General features: G+C 41.9%; 1 protein-coding gene across 3 annotated transcripts in view; it reads right to left on the bottom strand.

Moving 5' to 3' along the window:
• Positions 1 to 2772: 2772 nt before the first annotated feature.
• shisal1b (shisa like 1b) overlaps positions 2773 to 19160 on the bottom strand; it is an 82622-nt gene continuing 66234 nt past the window's right edge. The window contains exons 5-8 of one of the 3 annotated variants that reach the window (XR_009808944.1): positions 16768 to 16940; positions 10525 to 14782; positions 4757 to 5080; positions 2773 to 4473 (exon numbers count right to left, since the gene is read on the bottom strand). Coding sequence is in view for 1 of the 3 variants with exons in the window: in XM_061916734.1 (XP_061772718.1) it covers positions 16751 to 16940 (190 nt within the window). In the remaining 2 variants the exon portion in view is untranslated. Of the gene's footprint in view, positions 4474 to 4756; positions 5081 to 10524; positions 14954 to 16409; positions 16941 to 19160 lie in introns of those variants that run through there. The other 2 variants (XR_009808943.1, XM_061916734.1) reach the window with 2 other exon arrangements.

Raw genomic sequence — 19160 nt, 5'->3', positions numbered from 1 at the left:
AAACGTATTTACGTTTCTGCAAACAACTCAAACTATGGAAAATGAGATATCAGCCCAGATCAGTATAGATGGCAGAGTTAAAAATATGTATTTAAAAATCAACCAAAAAAGCTAGCTCCATACATTAGGCAAATTAAATCTGAGAGATAATAGTGTAAGACTTACTTGTTCAGCCATGATAGCCCCATGGAAAGGTGATTTCCTTTCTTTTTAATCCCAGGGAACTGCCATGGACCTTTCATCATAGATATGAATAAACACTCCATGTTTCTCCATCTTACCTTGGACAGCTGGTCCCCATCATTTTATTGATGTCAATGCTACATCTACTATTTAAATATACATATACATACAATACTCTGACATTTATAACAAATCGAACTGTTTGGAAATTAGTTGAAAATTGAACAAGTTACGGTTATTTAAATAGTACATGTATGGCGTCACATTAGTGTCAAAAATCCAAGCACATAAAAACTGTTATTGCGCGCTGATTCTCCACTTCAACTCATTTCCAAACGGTTCGATTTGTGATAAATGTCAGAGTATTGTATATGTATAGTACATGTACCATTGTCAGAGTATTGTATATGTATAGTACATGTACCATTGTCAGAGTATTGTATATGTATAGTACATGTACCATTGTCAGAGTATTGTATATGTATAGTACATGTACCATTGTCAGAGTAGTGTATATGTATAGTACATGTACCATTGTCAGAGTATTGTATATGTATAGTACATGTACCATTGTCAGAGTATTGTATATGTATAGTACATGTACCATTGACATCAATAAAATGACCGGGACCAGCTGTCCGAGGTAAAATTAAGAAACATGGAGTGTTTATTCATATCATATCATTAATTAATTTGGCTAATGTATGGAGCTAGCTTTTTTGGTTGTTTTTTAAATACATATTTTTAACTCTGCCATCTGTACTGATCTGGGTTGATATCTCATTTTCCATAGTTTGAGTTGTTTGCAGAAACGTAAATACTTTTTATAGTAATATTAAAACCATATTCATTAATTGTAGTGATAAACTGTCGTTCATTATTTTACTAAAATAGTCATTGCAATCATAACATCAATAATTAGGCCCATATGCTAATCATGTGGTCCTGATATGAAGTACGCATAGATAGGTAGGTTCGGGTAGACTCTGGTGTAAACTTCAAGTAGATAGAGGAAAGAAAATTAATAAATTAATCACATTAACTATGTGATGTTCTCTCAACAGATGAGACATTACCTTCTTCAAAGACTTTTAGATAAAATTCAATTGGCATTTTCCACAACTCCACTAAAAGTGGACTTTTTAAAATGTGTTTGTCGACAGGAGCTGTATCATCTTGATACATATTGACGATGACCCGCTCTGCTATACTTCTGATTGGCCCTGAGCTATTTTTGCCTGACTAATCAGAAAAGAGGGACGGTCTAAGCATAACCGCCCACAAAGTGCCAAAACGAAGACGGCGCGCGTGCACATAGGCACCGCGAGCACGCAAAAAGGCGCCACACGCGAGCACGCAAAAAGGCGCCACACGCGCGCACAAACGCACCGCGCGCACGCAAAAAGGCGCCGCGCGCGCACGAAGTCAGGAATCAGCGCGAGATAACAGTTTTTATGCGTTTGGATTTTTTACACTAATGTGACGCCATAGTGTTTCCCCAGAAGAGAATCAATGGAGTTCTACATCGCTATGTTCACTGACCTGAAGGACCGTGGTTTGTTCGGTGGTACATACTTGGACCGAGGTCTAATTCAGTTCTGCTTTATGGGCTTCATTCAGGTAAGCGACAATGCATTGTTTTATCTATTTTCTGTTGTTTTTATTGACTGGCATGCACACATGTAACATAGCAAGTTCATCTCTTTTGTACAAGCAGTCTGCATAGATGGAATGAATCAACAGTACAACATTGCCATCTAGCGGAAACACTACTGAATTACAATATTTTCGTTTTTTTTCTTTTAACATCCTTCCATGAGCAGACAGTGGGTGTGAATATTAGCACTTGCGTCTCATCATGTCTATGTGTCTTCTTAATTACTGTTATTGGTGTCCTACAATACCCTATTAGTTCATCATCAGTGTCGGGGGGTTTGGTAGCCCTAATTCCCCCCCTCCCGTACAAGCATAGTGGGCAGCAAACACTGTTTTTATTCATTTATTCATTCATTTTATTCATTAGGGACGGCGTGGCGCAGTGGGAGAGTGGCCGTGCGCAACCTGAGGGTCCCTGGTTCAAATCCCACCTAATACCAACCTCGTCACGTCCGTTGTGTCCTGAGCAAGGCACTTCACCCTTGCTCCTGATGGGTGCTGGTTGGCGCCTTGTATGGCAGCTCCCTCCATCAGTGTGTGAATGTGTGTGTGAATGGATAAATGTGGTAGTGTCAAAGCGCTTTGAGTACATTGAAGGTAGAAAAGCGCTATACAAGTACAACCCATTTATCATTTATTTATGTTTATTAATTTATGTATTTATGTTAGGCCTTTTCCACTCATTTTCTCCTAACGTCATCAAAAACCTCAAGATTTAACATAATTTATTTGAAGTCATCTCATAACTAAATTAAAGAGCACATGATGAGAATAACAAATTGCATATTAATTTATTTTTCTTTCTTTCTGTACTGTTTTTCCAGGATGAATTAGACGAGACCATCGATGTGTGGGATGCACATGTCATCCAACCATCAAAGAATGACAAGGTGCCCAGTGGTCGCCCCCGAATCATGTACATGTTCCCAGAACTCTACACAACTTGTGATTGCACTTCCCCAGTGGACAGAGCTGATGTACAGTTGTGTCAGAGTAACTGCACATTTCGACCTGCAGTGCCATGTGACACAGACATCTACAACATCTGCAACATTCTGATGGCAGAGTCTCAGCTGCATCTTCCTGCTGATTATTATCAAGCATTGGATTTGTACTTTCACTTGAGGAATGAGATAACATCAGCTCTCTAATTTGAGATGGATTTTTATTCAGGTTATTCAGAGCTACAACATGTCCACACTGACTACACTTGAACAGTGCTATGCCACAAACATTAAGAACGTTTTGCAGCAAAACTGAGGTGCAAATAGGATTGATATGTCACTATATGTACAGTGACTTCAAAGAGTAACAAGGCAGGACATGAAAGATGAAATGAACAGAACTGAAACAACCATTTGAAATGTATTGTACTTGCATTGAACATGAATTTATTTGTTGAATGATGACAAAAATTCTGAACATCATTCAGAATAACAATTGTATAAAAGATACACATGAAAATGTAATAATTGTACAAAAAGGGACATTCACCTATGAGAACAGACCCTGCTGACTTATCAAAATTATTAAAACTGTCTTGTGAAAAAAACTGAATCTCAATGTACTAACAATTTACAAAAAAATAAGATAATAAAACAATTTTAAAAATGTAAACGGTCTCTGTTTTAATAAGAACAATAAATGGAAATCTGTAGAAACAGTTTTGCATCAGACAAATGCCATAATAACCTCAGTGTAGAACAGGGGCCGGGAACCTATGGCTCGGGAGCCAGATGTGGCTCTTTTGATGACTGCATCTGGCTCTCGGATAAATCTGAGCTGATGTTGCTTAAAACGATAAGTAATGAATAATTTCACTTGTAATCACAGTGTTAAAAATAATGTTCAAAATATAAAACATTCTCATGCATTTTTAATCCATCCATCCGTTCAAGAAGTTGCGTTAATGGTAACAAATTATTTAGTTATTATTGGTTAGTGTGGGGCTTGCCCTCCTGGGGGTTCTTCAGACCCCTAAGCACCGACATGAGAGCCCGTTTCAGGGTTACAATATTGTTTTATTTTTCAATAAGTCTCTCAGTTGTTTTCCAGCAATTGTATTTCCAGCCCATTCCCCATCTCTCCTCCTGGCTGCTGCTTATAACAGAGCGACAGGTGATTAGATAAGGCCACGCCCCCCACAGTTAGCTTCAGAATAACAATGTTATTACAAAGAATAAGAGACCTATTATACTCTAGAAATGTTGGTCTTACTTAAAAATGCACAGGTTTAGTTGTGTTCAGTGTTAAAAAAAATATTATATGGCTCTTACGGAAATACATTTTAAAATATTTGGCTTTTCGGCTCTCTCAGCCAAAAAGGTTCCCGACCCCTGGTGTAGAAGATAGATGTGCTTTCCATTCACTACACAATATCCATTGTGAAGCAGTCGCCAGACAAGACATTATCTCAGGGTATGTGATGTAAGTGCATGGTAACTCAAGAACTGCTCCACGTGTGTGTGCTACAGGCCTGCGACTTAAACCACGCAATGTGTTAAAAATTGCTTCAATTGTGTCATCGCACAGCACAGTAGATCCTGTGCAGAAGCGTAAGAAGATCTCCAATTTTCTTTAGTTGATGCCTTAATAGCTCTCTCCGCCAAAAGGTTCCCGACCCCTGGATTAATCCTTTAGTGAACAGAAAAAAAATCAAAGATTTTGACAATCAATGTATCAAATAGAATGCAAAAATGGTGATAATGTTGTGGTTTTAGATTTGCCGCTTTTCTATTTCATACTACGATGCATTAAATTACAAATGAGTTTCGGAATGTTTGGATGAAAAATGAATCTAAAAACATAAGCTTAGGGTGAAAGATCTTCAGATGGTAACGTTGGAGTTTTTGTACATTTTATAAATGTAAAATGAAACAATTTTACAGGACTGTATGATGTTAGTGCTACATTGTACCTGCATGCTGCTCAAGTCGTGTGGATTCCAGGGAAGTGTGGTGTCTTGAGTATCACTATCATCACCAACAATGGGTCCAAACTTCACTTCAGAGTCCTCAAGAGACTGTTGAATGGCAGGATTAAGAGGGGAATCTGAGATATCACTTAACAACTGGTTTGCATCTTGACTTGGCACAGGCATTAAACAGTCATCTTCAGATCCATGCCTTCTTGTTTACTGCTTATTATGACTGCCAACATCCTCAGTAGGTTGTGGATGCAGGAGCTCTGTGTTACTCATCTCAGGAGTTGCTGATCTTGACTGGCTGATTGGCTCTCCTCTCTATTGATCATTTCATATAAAAACAAAGAAAAACAAATGTATTATCCATCCATCCATCCTTTTTCTACCGCTTATTCCCTTTAGCTACAATTGGGCGGAAGGTGGGGTACACCCTGGGTAGGTCGCCACCTCATGGCAGGGCCAACACAGATAGACAGACAACATTCACACTCGCATTCACACACTAGGGACCATTTAGTGTTGCCAATCAACCTATCATATTATCTATAGTTTGAATAATCTCATCCGAGCTGCCGGGTACTCCGGCTTCCTCCCACTTCCAAAGACATGCACCTGGGGATAGGTTAATTGACAACACTCAATTGGCCCTAGTGTGTGAATGTGAATGTTTGTCTATCTGTGATAAATGGGTTGTACTTGTATAGCGCTTTTCTACCTTCAAGGTACTCAAAGCGCTTTGACACTACTTCCACATTTACCCATTCACACACACATTCACACACTGATGGAGGGAGCTGCCATGCAAGGCGCCAACCAGCACCCATCAGGAGCAAGGGTGAAGTGTCTTGGTCAGGACACAACGGACGTGACGAGGTTGGTACTAGGTGGGATTTGAACCCGGGACCCTCGGGTTGCGCACGGCCACTCTCCCACTGCGCCACGCATGAGGTGGCGACTTGTCCAGGGTGTACTGCCAATGTGGAGAAGGTGGTCCTCTCCTTTGGCCTTGATAACAGAGCGGAAGACCAAAGGTCAAGCAGCTCTACAAGGCAAGGGTAGCCAAGACCACCTTTCCGCACTCAGAGGTTTCCATTCCTCTGATTAACTTTTCAGATTCTTTGCCCGAGGAACATAAAAACAACCTCGAGCAGCTGAATAAGTATATCAGGGACCACCACGGCTTCATCATGGCTCTTGGCACTCTTTCAAATGTTTTTGTAATCAGACTATATTTTCGGTATATTTAGATGGAATCTTTACCAACAGCCGGCAGCCGGGATTTTGAGACCGAGAGAGACAACATCCACTGGACTGAAGACACAGCCAAGAACCATTGGCTTCAGCATTTAAACTTGACGTCCCCATAAACCCGACTGTTCTGTCTTGTTTGTTGAATTTATTGATAATATATGTAAAACCACTGTTTGAGTTCACTTTGGAATTCAAACATTCAGGTGTACTTCCTCCTTTAGACAGCGAGGGGCAGCATTGCCTAGTTTACAGTTATATCCATGTTATAATAGAATAGAATAAAAAGTACTTTATTGATCCCTCACTGTATAATGCATATGTTCCTTCTTGACTGCACTTAAATGTAGAATATATGTAGAATAAGTTTATATTATTCATATATCATAAATATAATATATGTTATATATTATTATTATTATTGTCTATTGTGTGTATATGTGATGGTGCACTTAATCCCTTCATACATGGATACACTGTAACTGGCTAAACCTGTTATGAAGACCATTAAGTGTTTCACTGCTGAAGCTGTGGATGAGCTGCGTGCATGTTTGGAGACGACAGACTGGGAGGCAATTGGAACGCCCATAGACAATCTGGACGAGTATACGGACACTGTGACCAAAAACATACAGTTCAATGAGGCGCGCATCATTCCAACGCGCACCGGGGCTTGTTATAACAACGGCAAGCCCTGGTTCACACCCAAGCTATGACAACTGCGCAAGAAAAAGGACACTGCGTGGAGGAGCGGGGACCGGAGTACATACAGAGAAGCAAAGTACCACTTCAACAGTAAAGTGCCGAAAGCTAAATCTGTGTACTCTAACCGTCTACAGGAACAGTTCCGCTCCAATGACTCTGCAGCCGTGTGCAGAGGATTAAGGGCCCTTCCGAACTATAAGCCCAAAGCCCCTCAGGCCCTGAATGACCGAACTCTCGCTCAGGACCTCAACACACATTACTGTCGTCACGAATGGCCTTCAGCTCATCAAAGCTCTACTCCCCCCACCATAACCCTCCCCCCACCAACTCCAGCACTACATTAAAGGACTTAAAGGACTCCAAGGTCATTAAAGGACCCCAAGAACATCACAGGACCTCACAAAAGGCCCTCTCCATCCGAGAGGACGATGTACGCAGGCAGTTAATTCAAGGCTAAGGCAAAATATCAAGATATATATTGTGTAACGTGACATGGCCTAAAAATATCGGGATATTTAAAAAAAGGCCTTATCGCTCAGCCCTACTTGACACCACTCTACGTCAAACAAAGTAATTACTTCAAAGCATACTTGCTAACCCTCCCTGACTTTCCGGGAGACCCCCGGAATTCAGCACCTCTCCCGAAAACCTCCCGGAAGAAATTTTCTCCCGAAATTCAGCAGGAGCTGAATATATATATATATATGAAATATATATGAAATACTCGAGTTGGTGAATTGGCTGTAAATATACACCCCTCCCCTCTTAACCCCGCCCCCTGCCCCAACCACGCCCCCAAACCACCCCCTCCCCTCGTTCAAATGTGTTGTGGGTACTAGTGCTGCCGTGATTAGTCGACTGGGAATTTACACGGTTTTGATTGATTGATTGAAAATTTTATTCGTAGATTGCACAGTACATATTCTGTACAATTGACCACTAAATGGTAACACCCAAAAAGTTTTTCAACTTGTTTAAGTCGGGGTCCACGTTAATAAATTCGTGGTGGGCGAGAGAGAGACGTGAGCGTAACATAGGCGTAGAAATTAACACCGTCGCTGTTTATTTCACTGTATTTTCAAGATAGTCGACCATGAAAAGGCCTTTTTTTTTTTTAGCCGACAGGTTGTTCTACTATTGACCGCCCATTTATTTCTGTTCTCCCGTCCCAAACGGCTCACTGTAATTCACTTCCACAAGTCTGTGCGCTGTGCGTGCCCTGCTGGAAAAGGAGATAAACTTAAAACAAGAGAGTATTAAGACACGTTAATACAATTATTCAGTCTGGAGTAATGGTCTATTACTGAACTGTCATTTTCATGTTTTATGTAATTCATGTTTATGCATTACTTACCAGCACTTATGTTCAAAGGGGTGACTTTACACTAAACATAGTTGTGGAGAGACGCAGCCGACGGGCCGACAGCAGGCCTTGGAACATGATTGTCCTGACAAAGATGGAGGACAGGAGGCGGGGCATGCGGCAGAGAGGAGAGGTGTGACGCACGTAGAGCTGCACGACAGCAGCAATCAGCGCAAGGTGCGTAGGCCACACAGCTGCGCTCAATCACATCATCTGCTCCTGCAGCATAAACCGGGGGAAGTAGGAGAAGGAACCCATCGGAGAACACCGACCACGGGCAACGACGAATGAGACCTGAGAGACAATGAGTCCCGCAACAGACGCAAACCCCGGGCACCGCAAAGTGCACCCCGGCCAGAAGCAGGAAACGCCCGCGCACTGCAAAGTGACGCGACGGTCCGGCGCGCACTGCGACAACCACGCAAGAAGACTTAACAAATATTGAAGTAATAAATGAAAGTCAAACCTGCTACGATGCGTCCTGTATCCATCGTCACTGCAACCCACACATGGATGGCAGGAAGTCCGTCACAGTGGCGCCGACGTGTGAGAGACGATCGGAAGCAGAAGGCGATGACGTCATCTGGGCTCTAGTTGCGAGCTACAAAACGCTGCTCGAAGAAAAGCGTCAGGAGACACAAAGGCTGCTGGCGCTGATGAACCAGGTGGGAGGAAGCAGCGAATATATTCGCGAGGAAAACGCCGGTGGGAACACAGCGAATAACCTCCAAATGGGGGGCGGAGCTGGGCAGGCAGCAGTGGCAGCAGCAGGCGACCAGGGGAAGCTGTTGGCCAAGGAGAAGAAGGACGAGTGCCCCCCAGAAGAAGGAGCCAAGAAAGACGGCGCCGAGAGGCGGGGATGGACCAGCAGGGCGAGCTGTCGGCCAAACAGAAAGAAGACAAAGTGCCTGTAGAAATGCAGGACTAGGAGGAAAAATAAATTTACATGGAAGATGAAGAGGAAGTTGAAAAATTGCAAGAAAAAGAAGAAGTCAAAGAGGAAGGAAAAAAAGGATCTCAAGAAAGTGAGAAAGAAGACAAATAACCTGGAGAAATGCAAGACAATGAGGAAGACAAAGAATAAGTGGAATATCAAAAAAAGTGAGGAAAAGAAGAAAGTTGAAGAAATTCAGGGAAATGATGAAGATAAAGAAGAAGTTGAAGATGAAGGTGAAAATGAAGAGAAAGTTAAAGAATCAGAGAAAGTGAGAAAGAACAGAAAATACCTGTAGAAATGCAGGAAAATGATGAAGGTGAAGAAGAAGGTGAAGATGAAGAGGAAGTTGAAAAATATCAAGAAAAAAAAAAGAAATACTTGGAGAAATGCAGGAAAATGAAGGTGAAGAAGAAGTTGAAGGTACTCAAGAAATTTAGAAAGAGGTTAAATACTTGGAGAAAAGGAAGAAGCAATACTTGGAGAAATGCAAGGAAAGGACGAAGTAATCAAAGAGGACAAAGAAAAAGTCGAAAAGACTCAACAAATTGAGAGGGAAGAAGTGCCTGAAAGAATTTAAGGAAATGATAAAGACAAGGGAAAAGCCAAAGAGAGGGAGGCAACACTGAGGACAGCCGCGAGACCCACCTCAGCGCCCCGCCGTCATCTCGCCCCGCGATGGTGGGGTTGAAAAGGTCCACATTTCCCGGCCAGGATAAAGATCTGTTTTTCAGATATCTGAAGAATTTCATCGCATCACCAGCAAAGACCTCCTGAAGACATTCAATGTGTCCCTTGAGAATTATGTGCCTCGCCTGCTCAGAAAGTACCAGGCTAGAAAGGGAGCTTTTGGTCAGCAAATAGAAGACTTCCTGGATAAGCTTGATGAACAAGTAAGTATTGGAAATGTGTCAGTAAAATGGATCTTATCAGTCAATGCTATATGTTCTTAGTTTGTGCCATTTGATAATCATAACAGTTTTTAATTTGCAAAATTAGAAAATGCACTAGTTCGAAGGCCTGAAGTGTTTTTTTCCCCCTTTTCTTGAGCATGCTACTGGACAGGTCTACTGGTCATTACTGAAAACAACTTTTAATTTTGCCCTTTCACTATGGCGCTGCACTAATGTATATGCTTATGTTTTCCACTGTATACTCTATAGACATCAGACATTGTGTCTCACCGAAAGATGACAGCACTGAGATGCCTCCCCATTTTTGTCCGGGACAACACAACTAAGTTCTTTCTGCAGCATTTGGTAAGTAATAATAACAATAGGAAATTTACTTGAAAATTACAAGTAATTTGGCCTAATGTAGCGTTAATGGAATAGTGCAACATTTTCATATTCTAGCTTGTTGCCCTGCTCTCTGGTTTAAGATTCGATCAATCAATCAATCAATCAATGTTTATTTATATAGCCCCAAATCACAAATGTCTCAAAGGACTGCACAAATCATTATGACTACAACATCCTCGGAAGAACCCACAAAAGGGCAAGGAAAACTCACACCTAGTGGGCAGGGTCCATCCTGGGTTTCGACTCTGGACAGCCAGTACTTCATCCATGGTCATCGGACCGGACCCCCTCCACAAGGGAGGGGGGGACATAGGAGAAAGAAAAGAAGCGGCAGATCAACTGGTCTAAAAAGGAGGTCTATTTAAAGGCTAGAGAATACAGATGAGTTTTAAGGTGAGACTTAAATGCTTCTACTGAGGTAGCATCTCAAACTGTTACCGGGAGGGCATTCCAGAGTACTGGAGCCCGAACGGAAAACGCTCTATAGCCCGCAGACTTTTTTTGGGCTCTAGGAATCACTAATAAGCTGAAGTCTTTTGAACGCAGATTTCTTGCCGGGACATATGGTGCAATACAATCGGCAAGATAGGCTGGAGCTAGACCGTGTAGTATTTTATACGTAAGTAGTAAAACCTTAAAGTCACATCTTAAGTGCACAGGAAGCCAGTGCAGGTGAGCCAGTACAGGCGTAATGTGATCAAACTTTCTTGTTCTTGTCAAAAGTCTAGCAGCCGCATTTTGTACCAACTGTAATCTTTTAATGCTAGACATGGGGAGACCCGAAAATAATACGTTACAGTAATCGAGACGAGACGTAACAAACGCATGGATAATGATCTCGGCGTCTTTAGTGGACAAAATGGAGCGAATTTTAGCGATATTACGGAGATGAAAGAAGGCTGTTTTAGTAACGCTTTTAATGTGTATCTCAGGGGAGAGTTGGGTCGAAGATAATACCCAGATTTTTTACCGAGTCACCTTGTTTTATTATTTGGTTGTCAAATGTTAAAGTTGTATTATTAAATAGAGGTCGGTGTCTAGCAGGACCGATAATCAGCATTTCCGTTTTTTTGGCGTTAAGTTGCAGAAAGTCAGCGGACATCCATTGTTTAATTTCATTAAGACACGCTTCCAACTGACTACAGTCCGGCGTGCTGGTCAGCTTTAAGGGCATGTAGAGTTGGGTGTCATCAGCATAACAGTGAAAGCTAATACCGTATTTGCGTATGACGTCACCTAGCGGCAGCATGTAGATGCTGAAGAGTACAGGGCCAAGGACCGAACCCTGGGGAACTCCACACGTTACCTTAACATAGTCCGAGGTCACACTGTTATGGGAGACACACTGCATCCTATCAGTAAGATAAGAGTTAAACCAAGACAGGGCTGAGTCTGACATACCAATTCGTGTTTTGATACGCTCTAATAAAATATTATGATCGACGGTATCGAAAGCAGCGCTAAGATCGAGGAGCAGCAACATAGATGACGCATCAGAGTCCATCGTTAGCAATAGATCATTAGTCAATTTTGCGAGGGCTGTCTCAGTCGAGTGATTTGCCCTGAAACCGGATTGAAAGGTTTCACATAGATTGTTAAACGCTAAGTGTTCATTTAGCTGCTCTGCAACAATTTTTTCGAGGATTTTCAAAATAAAGGGAAGGTGAGACACCGGTCGGTAGTTTACCATGAGGTCAGGATCGAGGTTAGGTCTTTTAAGGAGAGGATGAATAACCGCTTTTTTGAATGCTAGGGGAACAGTGCCCGAGGAAAGTGATAAGTTTATAATATTTAGCACTGATGGACCTAATAATACAAAAAGCTCCTTGATAAGTTTCCCAGGAAGTGGGTCAAGTAAACATGTTTGTTTTATTCCATTTACATGTAAAAATTCTTCTAGTGTTATTTCATCAAAACGAGAGAAACTATTTTGGATATTTGCAGTATCCGCCGTATCTGTTACTATAACCCAGTTGTAGCTGGGACTCATTGTCTTTAATCTCCTTTCTAATAACTGCAATTTTCTTATTAAAGAACTTCATAAAGTCATCTGCCGAATGGGTGGAGCTACTGGAAGGAGTCCCTTGTTGGGTTAGCGATGCTACTGTACTAAACAAAAATTTTGGATCGTTTTTATTAATGGGGATGAGATTTGAGTAATAATTAGTTTTAGCTAAGGTAAGCATGCGTTTATAAGTTATTAAACTATCACTCCATGCTTGATGGTGCACCTCAAGTTTTGTCGTGCGCCATTTGCGTTCCAGCTTTCTACATAATAATTTCTGAGATCTAGTTTCTTCAGTAAACCATGGCGTACGCCTTTTTGGAGCCTTTTTTAACTTCAGCGGTGCTATACTATCAATGGTTACGCGCAGGGCGTTGTTAAAGTTGTTAGTGAGGTTATCAATAGAGCCCACATACTTTGGGAACGGTGCCATTACCGAGGGTAGTAGGTCAGCAAGAGTCGTCGTTGTGGCAGCATTAATGTTGCGGCTGCTATAGCAGTTTTTATTATTATTAGCTTGCCGAACATGAGTCTGAACTTCGAATTTTATAAGGTAATGATCGGACATTACTTTAGTATACGGGAGTATCATAACTTTGGAAACGGTGATACCTCTGACAAGCACTAGGTCTATCGTATTACCGCTGCGATGCGTCGGTTCATTTATTATTTGTGTAAGACCACAGCTATCAATTATAGTCTGGAGCGCCACGCATGGTGGGTCCAATGGGGTATTCATATGGATATTAAAGTCCCCCATTATAATTATATTATCGGTGTATATTATCTAGTGTGTCACTAGATCAGCAACAAACTGAGAATTCACTAATAAAGTCCGAATAGGGCCCTGGGGGGCGGTAGATAATGGCCAGGCACAGAGGCAGAGGTGTGGCAGACTTCATAGAAAGCACCTCAAACGATTTATATTTATTATTTAAGTTAGGACTAAAGTTTTCGTTGTATATTAGTGCGACTCCCCCCTCCCCTTTTAAGGGGACGGGCAATATGCGCATTCGTATAGTTAGGAGGGGATGCCTCATTTATCGCAAAAAAGTCGTTTAAGTTTAAGTTTAAGCCAAGTTTCGCTAAGACCGATGACGTTAAGGTTGTTGTCTCTAATGACCTCATTAACTAATAATGTTTTGGGAGACAAAGATCTGATGTTTAGAAAGCCCATATTATAGGTAGTGGGCTGTTTTAAGGAGTTGTTGATAAAATTATCCGTAGTAGCAATATTAATAATGTTGCGTTTATTATGCGCAGTGTACTTAAAATAATTACGACCATATCTAGGAAGTGATATGACGGGAATTTTCAGATTATCTACTTGGTGCTGCGATAAACTGAACGCATCATAATTTGCCACCTCAGTAGAACGCATGTCTAACTCTGACGTAGTCATAGTCATAGCAAAAAAAACATTTTGTGAGTTGTGTATTATTCTACGAAAATTGCTATGTGTACAGGGATCATCCAGCCTGGCGCTGGCTAGTTCTAACTTAACTGACTCCATACCCAGGCTAGCAGGCTCTGTAATTGCCTGTGACCGAGCTTGCTCTAGTGCAGTTAGTCAAATGTGGCTCAATGCGAAATCTATGTTCCGAGACAAGAGGATAGCGCCTTCCTGGTTAGGGTGAAGGCCGTCTCTCCTCAGCAAGCCAGGTTTGCCCCAGAAAGAGGGCCAATTATCAATAAACGTAAATCCCTGTTGTCTACAAAAGCTATCCAGCCAGTTGTTAAGAGAGACTAATCTGCTATATCTCTCATCATTGCCTCTCCCAGGCAGGGGGCCAGAGACAATTACTCGATGCCTGGACATCTTTCTGGCGAGATTACAAGCCCTGGCTATGTTTCTCTTTGTAATCTCTGATTGTCTCATCCTAACGTCATTGGAGCCAACGTGTATTACTATATTCGCATAACTAGTGGTGCGGTTAGCCTGCCGTACGTGTTTACTAGACCTGTTGCGAGTTAGCTCCCTAAGATTAGCTTCAATGTCAGGTGCTCTGCCCCCGGGAATACACTTAATTGTGGCTGGTTTGCTAAGCTTTATGTTTCGGGTGATGGAGTCCCCTATGACTAAAGTGTGGTGCCCGGTAGACTGGGGTGTAGGACTAGCTAAAGGGCTAAATCTATTATGCGTCTCAACCGGTACACCGTGGCTTGTAGGCCGCTACAAGCTGGGCTAGTTGGCTGGCTACAGCTAACGCTAGCAGATGTGTCCGCAACATCTAAAGTTACGAAATTACACTGCTCTAACTGGCGGACACGGCTCTCTAGCAAAGCCAACCTATCCATGAGTAAAGTGCACGAAGCGCAGGAAGCCATACTCACAGAAACTTTCCGTCGCAGAGTGAAGTGCCAGCTGTCTTCGGGAAGTGGTGGTCACGGTGGCGGGGGAGTAGCTTCCTTCAGACCGGCACTGCCTTTCTCCGCTAGCCTCATTAGCTTAGCAGCTAGCTAGCTGAGGGCGGAATGGTGAGACAGAGATCGGGTGATTTGCAAGTTAAATTGAACTATTAAATATGTTCGAGAAGTTGTAAATAAAGCTGCAAAACAGTTAAAATCACACAGATAGAACGATACTTAGCTTTTTTGCAACAAGAGCAATCAGCGAGCAGTCATTCACGTTGACCCGGAACCGGTCGATAGAAAACATTCCTTTAACTAACAGTGCATGTATTTTTGAAGAAGAGTCAGCCTATGTTTCCTCATCGCTTGTTAGATTACCGTACTTCCTTGAATTGCCGCCGGGGCGCTAATTAATTTAAAACCTCTTCTCACTCCTGCGCTTACCAAAGGCATGCGGTAAAAGTAAGCATGCGCTAATTATTTTAAAACCTCTTCTCACTACGGCGCTTACCAACAGCATGCGGTAAATTTAGGCCTGCGCTTATTAATTTGAGTGTGATTTAAGAATACCATCATGAAAAGCACATTTAATTAAAAAAAATGTTAATGTACGGGAGCCTGTATTTTACCTTGGGGGGATGCTCCAATTATTCACTATTTCACCAATAAATCTCGTCTAAGAGAGAGTGACGGCTTATATAGTTGAACAATTCACTATATATACCACATAGACATACAATAACCAGACAATAATAAACACACATTAAATACACTCATACATTCGTCCCCACTCACACGCTACCTCCCCAACTTGCGCTGTCCACTTCCCTCGCAGCAATGTAGCCACGATAGCACACAAACTCTTTATAATGTTCCACACTCGCTCTCCAAATAGTAAACAGTCACAGGGGAGAGGGTCTCTTTAACAAACTTAACTAATACGTGACTAAACCTGCCGTTCGTGAAGTCAGTGTGCAGCAAACAAACACACATGCGAGCTGTGATTAGCACACCCGTCCCATCTACTGGATAAGTGAGTGCCCAAATGTCCTAAACTTTAACGAGTGCAACTTTGAAACTGTCACTTATAACACACTGAAATAGGAAGCTTACTGTGGTTATTTTGCTGAACTGCACCCGTGGTGAACTATATTCTGTGTAGTATTACCGACGCTACGTTGCTTGTTAATGCCGGAGCTCTTTTAACACTTTAACGTGCCGGCGGAAAAGGAACTACCCATAACCATAGCAACCATAAACCATAGTAACCAAAGCCATAGCAACCGAAACCATAGAAACTGTTAAACAACTTGAAACAGTTTACCTTTCCAAACGACACGTATGAAATAAATAATAATTAAACCCTTAACAGAAACAATCTCCCATTAGTAGAACTAAAGGAACAATTACATAAATATGCAAACCTTCAGAACAGTTAATATGTGGCATAAAAAATATAGCTGGCCTTAAAACGCCACAACACTCAGTCACCGTATGTAAGTACCCAAAATAAAGACTCGATATAAGTATAAATTCAATCGGATCAGAAACATTGGAGGAAACGGGATTAAAACCCGATGCTAACCGCCCATAGAAAATACATGGGTTGGCTAGTTGCTACTATTAACAAACAAGTTCACTTACAAACTCTGCTTAATATCTCAACATCGACACACTCTTTCGTTGCAACTCGGCCCTGATGGTCGGCACCTATAAGTTTACAATTAGTTGTAAGATGTTGGACGGTTGTTTTTACGAAATGCAGGCAAACAACAACGTTAAAATATACCAGCTTCAGATGTGCCCATGTTTAGCCACCGCCACTAGCAGCCATCTCGGAACGCTGGATTATATACAGCGCAAAAGGCTGCAGCGGGTCACGTGAGCGTCTGTGTTAAACTTGCGAGATTAAACGTGGAAACGGCGCAGGTATATGAGGGGATGCCATGACTGTTAAATCGAAGACGGGTGGAAGGAGACGGCACAACAGTGGAAGTCCAACTCAATATTTATTGAGTAATTAATGATTACGTGGGATGTGTATGCTACAATGTATTTGAGTGTGAACTATGTGCTGGAATTAACATATGGAAATACCGTAAGGAATGTTGTCGTGCGTGTTGGATGGTGGCGTCCAAAACCAGAGGAAGAAGGCAAAAGCAATCCGGTGTCCGGCAGGAGAGAGCGTCCAAAGTCCAGGCAATGTGTCGGGGATCCAGGAGAGCAAATCAGGGTTCCAGAGAGGATGGCAGCAGGAATGGAGACAGGGGCTGTGGGAGGAAGGAGAGACGAAGGAGATCACAAACACTGGGAGGAAGGAGAGACGAAGGAGATCACAAACAAGGCAGGAGGAAAACGAGCACAGGAATAAATCGCTGGTGAGAGTCAGATACGTGAGGCTCACTGCAAGCAATAGCAACGTTCCAACGACGAGGGTTCAGCGGCGGGAATCCTTATTCTGTCGTCCGTAATCACTGCCAGATGTCTTGATTGGTGATCGTCTCCAGCTGTGTGTGTGTGAGCGGTCCGCGCTGCGCGCGTGTCTGGATGTGGCGCGTGTGGACGCACTCAGTGTGGAGCCGCCGAGCGCTCCCGCAGATGATGGCGGGGAAGACTGAGCGTGTGTCATAACAATGTCAGGAAATATGGCTTATTTCCCACCTGCGTTACACACTCATGACGTGATGAGTATGACCCAGCGGTAAACCGAGGCATTCGCAAATTATTTTGCTAAACAAGTTTGACCCGGCAGTAATTCTAGGCATGCACTAATTCTAAGCATGCGCTAATTATTTTGCAAAACGAGTTTGATCCGGCGGTAAAACGAGGCATGCGGATAATATATACCCGGCGGCAATTCAAGGAAATACGGTAGTTCAAATACTGGTAGTGTATTGGTAGCCTGCCTTCGCCAGCAGTCAGAAGATAAACTTTACAACTCTATTCCGACTACATGGTTAGTTTTCAGTTGCAGAAGAGAAGACGACGTTGCTGATGAATGTCTGTTGAATATAAACTAAATTAACCCTGTCTCACAGTTCGACGGCGGCAAGCTAACACTTTCAATTGACTGCTAGCTTTTAAGCTAAGCTTACTTGCGATTAACAATCTTCGCCTATTCCTTCAAAAATGCACTAACAGTTCAAATGAATGATTTCTGTTGCCTTGTCTTGAACCGGAGAGTGGAGCAACAAGCCTAAAAAACTATTACTATTTTAACATTTTGAGTAGGATCTCATAGCTGATGACAAAAATTTTATGCATAATACACTTTGTGTAGATTTCATTTTGTGCCCAGAAATGTTTTGAATGCCCAAATGTCATATTCTTTAGCCAATGCATATAATCATAAAGAAAAGTTCCTGCCCCAATTGTTTTTAAATATTTAATGGTTAATGTTCTGCCTTCAATTAAATTGAAAGTAATTTAAGGGTTTTTTCAATTTTTTTGAACTTTGTAAAATGGTAATCATTCCCAGATGATCCATGCAAGTCGGGCCCTAATTACATCCTTTTGTTCGACCTAACACTAAATCATGCATCTGTTACTATTCCTCAGGAAACTGACCCTGAAGAAAGAGTGTTCAGAGGCGTGTCTGTTGGCATCCTTACAATCCTTGAAGAAGATGATCCTGCTGTATCACCCAACGTACGGGACTGGGCTGTTGTGTTGGAAGGTTCCATTGTGCTACATGACCTGCCAGACCTTGGTACCGCCTTTGCATACCTCTTTGGCCTACTGTATGCCATGAACATTGATTATTCAAAGGAGATGAAGTACACCTTTGAAGCAATTCAGTCTATCTTTTTCGAGTTTGGCTCTGTGCTCTCAGTGGACAAGGTCTCTGAAAACAAAGCTTTTGCTGTGACTCTTAATATGGAAGCCAACCTATGTTTTCTGCCTGTTCTAGTGCATTGTGGTTGGTGCTCATATAAAACTTCACGGCCAGTGATTTGAAACATGCAAGACCTCACGGAAAACAATTATATATATATATTTTTAAATGTATTTACAATTAAGTGAGATACACAATTTTCTTTATTTTATTTTTTTCAAAATGTATTTAAAATTGAGTGAGATTCACAAAATGCCATCCTGCTACACAACCCGGCAGACCTCGGTACTGCCTTTCCATACCTCTTTGGATTACTGTATGCCATGAACATTGATCATCCGAAGGAGATGAAATACACAAATGAAGACAGTCAGACTATCTTTTTCGAGCTTGGCTCTGTGCTTAAGTCTCCTCTGCCTCTGAAATAGAGATTCTTTAAAAAAAAAAAGAAAATAAAAAATTGTTAATCTATTTCAGAGGCAGAGGGGACTTGAGCACAGAGCCAATCTTGAAAAAGATAATTTGAATGGCTTCATATGTGTACTTCATGTCCTTTTGGATAATCAATGTTCATGGCATACAGTAGGCCAAAACAGTATGCAAAGGCAGTACCGAGTTCTGGTGGGTTATGTAGCATAATGGTATTTTGTGAATC

The sequence above is a fragment of the Nerophis ophidion genome, linkage group LG12 (assembly GCF_033978795.1).
Source record: "Nerophis ophidion isolate RoL-2023_Sa linkage group LG12, RoL_Noph_v1.0, whole genome shotgun sequence".
NCBI classification, from domain to species: Eukaryota; Metazoa; Chordata; class Actinopteri; order Syngnathiformes; family Syngnathidae; genus Nerophis; species Nerophis ophidion.
The sequence above is the reverse complement of the archived record's forward strand: the minus strand, read 5'-3'. Positions and strand labels throughout refer to the sequence as shown.